The 3,609-nt window shown below is 50.2% G+C and overlaps 1 protein-coding gene across 2 annotated transcripts in view; it reads left to right on the top strand.

Annotated features, from left to right (window-relative positions):
- The first annotated feature begins 511 nt into the window (after positions 1-511).
- The window catches only part of LOC143302095 (rho guanine nucleotide exchange factor 1-like), a 12,083-nt gene continuing 8,985 nt past the window's right edge, over positions 512-3,609 (top strand). Inside the window, exons 1-4 of one of the 2 annotated variants that reach the window (XM_076616615.1) lie at positions 514-1,469; positions 1,506-1,914; positions 2,201-2,347; positions 3,527-3,606. In XM_076616615.1, coding sequence (XP_076472730.1) covers positions 930-1,469; positions 1,506-1,914; positions 2,201-2,347; positions 3,527-3,606 — 1,176 coding nt within the window. In that variant the 5' untranslated portion in view covers positions 514-929. Of the gene's footprint in view, positions 1,915-2,200; positions 2,348-3,526; positions 3,607-3,609 lie in introns of both variants that reach the window. The other variant, XM_076616614.1, reaches the window with a different exon arrangement.

Below are 3,609 nucleotides of genomic sequence, written 5' to 3'. Positions count from 1 at the left end.
GCCGAAAAAACAACTTTTAACAACGGTGACTTTAATCTCTACACAGCAGCTGAGGAAACAACTTTTAACAACAGTGACTTTAATCTCTACACACCAGCTGAGAAAACAACTTGTAACAACGGTGATTTTTTATCTCTACACAGCAGCTGAGGAAACAACTTTTAACAACAGTGACTTTAATCTCTACACACCAGTTGAGAAAACAACTTTTAACAACGGTGATTTTTTATCTCTACACAGCAGCTGAGAAAACAACTTTTAACAACAGTGACTTTAATCTCTACACAGCAGCTGAAAAAACAACTTTTAACAACGGTGATTTTTTATCTCTACACATCAGCTGAGAAAACAACTTTTAACAACGGTGACTTTAATCTCTACACATCAGCTGAAAAAACAACTTTTAACAACAGTGACTTTAATCTCTACACATCAGCTGAGAAAACAACTTTTAACAACAGTGACTTTATTCTTTACACATCAGCTGAGAAAACAACTTTTAACGACGTTGATTTTTTTTATCTCTGCACAGCAGCCGAAAAAACAACTTTTAACAACAGTGACTTTAATCTCTACACACCAGTTGAGAAAACAACTTTTAACAACGGTGATTTTTTATCTCTACACAGCAGCTGAGAAAACAACTTTTAACAACAGTGACTTTAATCTCTACACACCAGTTGAGAAAACAACTTTTAACAACGGTGATTTTTTATCTCTACACATCAGCTGAGAAAACAACTTTTAACAACAGTGACTTTAATCTCTACACATCAGCTGAGAAAACAACTTTTAACAACAGTGACTTTTTATCTCTACACAGCAGCTGAGAAAACAACTTTTAACAACAGTGACTTTAATCTCTACACACCAGCTGAGAGAGGCCCGGCCTTTTCACGTGACGTGTCACCGAGTGTCCGTTATTCAGGATGCAGCACCATGATTCAGACCTGGAGGTGGAGGAGGTGTTGCCTCCCCAGGAACAGGTGCCCGCGGAGGAGGTGTTGCCTCCCCAGGAACAGGTGCTCGCGGAGGAGGTGTTGCCTCCCCAGGAACAGGTGCCCGCGGAGGAGGTGTTGCCTCCCCTGGAACAGGTGCCCGCGGAGGAGGTGTTGCCTCCCCTGGAACAGGTGCCCGGGGAGGAGGTGTTGCCTCCCCTGGAACAGGTGCTGGCGGAGGAGGTGTTGCCTCCCCTGGAACAGGTGCTCGCGGAGGAGGTGTTGCCTCCCCTGGAACAGGTGCCCGCGGAGGAGGTGTTGCCTCCCCTGGAACAGGTGCCCGGGGAGGAGGTGTTGCCTCCCCAGGAACAGGTGCTGGCGGAGGAGGTGTTGCCTCCCCAGGAACAGGTGCCCGCGGAGGAGGTGTTGCCTCCCCAGGAACAGGTGCCCGCGGAGGAGGTGTTGCCTCCCCAGGAACAGGTGCTCGGGGAGGAGGTGTTGCCTCCCCAGGAACAGGTGCCCGCGGAGGAGGTGTTGCCTTCCCAGGAACAGGTGCTCGGGGAGGAGGTGTTGCCTCCCCAGGAACAGGTGCCCGCGGAGGAGGTGTTGCCTTCCCAGGAACAGGTGCCCGCGGAGGAGGTGTTGCCTCCCCAGGAACAGGTGCCCGCGGAGGAGGTGTTGCCTCCCCAGGAACAGGTGCCCGGGGAGGAGGTGTTGCCTCCCCAGGAACAGGTGCTCGGGGAGGAGGTGTTGCCTCCCCAGGAACAGGTGCCCGGGGAGGAGGTGTTGCCTCCCCAGGAACAGGTGCCCGCGGAGGAGGTGTTGCCTCCCCAGGAACAGGTGTCCGCGGAGGAGGTGTTGCCTCCCCAGGAACAGGTGCCCGCGGAGGAGGTGTTGCCTCCCCAGGAACAGGTGCTCGGGGAGGGGGTGGAACGTCTGGAGGCTGAGGAGAGGCAGCGACAGGAAGTCATCAACGGTGAGCTGTTCTTTGCTGGCTTTGTTTCTTCTCTCTCTCTCTCTCTCTCTCTCTCTCTCTCTCTCTCTCTTGTATTTTTGTGGTTGTTGGTGGTGGTGGTGGTGGTGTCGTCATTGTTCAATGAATTGATAGCCTGGACTGTAATCAGCATCAATGAAGTGATTACACCAGAATACAATGAGCATCCAAGAATTGATTCCCTGCACTGTAAACAGCATCAACGCGTTGATCACCTGCACTCTAACCACTGTGAAGGTGACGTGGGATGTTTTACCTGTGCTCCCAGAGCTGTTCCACACGGAGAAAGCCCACCTGCGGAAGCTGAAGGTGTTGGATCAGCTCTTCAAGCGACCCATGCTGGCAGAGTTTGGCATCATTCCAGACCTGGCACGCGCCCTGTTTCCCAAATTGGACGAAGTCATCACGATGCATGGTGAGTTCACCGCGTTGTCAACCCTCGATAGTGAGAGCACAGTGTGATTGTTAGTAGTAAGGGCTGATCTACCTTCTCTAGAAGACATATATTATAAGCGGCTACTCAAAAAAGCAAAATCAATCAGCCAGGACGAATTATATCCAGCTTTTGGGATTTTCGAGATGCTCCCCTCTGGTCGGCGGTACAGATGTATAAGGACGAAAACCAATCGCTTCGCCAATAGCTTTTTCCCCAAAGCAGTCAATGCCCTGTCTCTCGAACAAACCCAGTGTGATAAATAGAATTGTGCAACCAACAACCATCTACCTGAAGATCTAGTCATCAGCCCCATCCACATGTAATATGCAGCTTCTGTTCAAACGGGGTGTGTGTGTGTGTGTGTGTGTGTGTGTGTGTGTGTGTGCGTACGTGCATGTGTGTGTGCCTGCATGTGTGTGTGTGTGTGCAGTGCGTGCATGCGTGAGCATGCACAAGTTTTTATATTGATATGCACTTGTATCCATCTTATTTCCACTGTATCTGTGTTTGTGTATGATTTTCGATTTATGTTCATATCTTGTTATGTATTATTCCCCCCCCCCCCCCCCCCCAATCTTCCTTGTGACCCCGGTACACTTGGTAATAAAGACATATTCTATGCTATTCTATTCTAGTAGTAGTAGTTCGTAGTGTGGTATTAATAAGAAGAAGAAGAAGAAAAAAAAGACAGCTTGGTATGAGTCTTGTCAAGGTCTTTAATGTCAGCGTAGTCATGGGGTACTGTCATTGGAGGGACGTGGTGGCGGTCTCTGCTCTGGGGACGACGCTCGCTCAGTCTTGCTCCGCGATAAAACCATTACTGTCGTCAAGAGAAGGCTCAGTAGGTGGTGACCTAAGTACGTTAAATCAGAACAGGCACTACCGAACACCACCGCCGAAGTGACTCAGCAGCAGTGCAGGGTCTCCTCTGGTGTGTGGCCTCCTGGCGACCTAATATCGATGGTTCCCTGTGGACTGCCGTCGCTTGGGACTGTGACAGACGAACCCGGGTGTGGTGCCTGTGTATGGGGAACTCGGAATAAGCGGCATGGGAGTAATGCTACTGAAACAGTGCAGGTGATGGGGCAGCAATGATAATGATAATGATGATGATAATGATGGTGACGCTGATGATGATCAACATGCTGTGTGTCGCAGAGTCCATGATCCGAGCCATGGAGGGCCGACGAAGTCGCAGCCCCGTGGTTGCAGATATTGGCGATATTCTGCTGGATAGGGTG

This window comes from Babylonia areolata, chromosome 28 (genome assembly GCF_041734735.1).
Source record: "Babylonia areolata isolate BAREFJ2019XMU chromosome 28, ASM4173473v1, whole genome shotgun sequence".
In the NCBI taxonomy this organism is placed as follows: Eukaryota; Metazoa; Mollusca; class Gastropoda; order Neogastropoda; family Buccinidae; genus Babylonia; species Babylonia areolata.
This window is presented reverse-complemented; position numbering and strand designations above follow the sequence as displayed.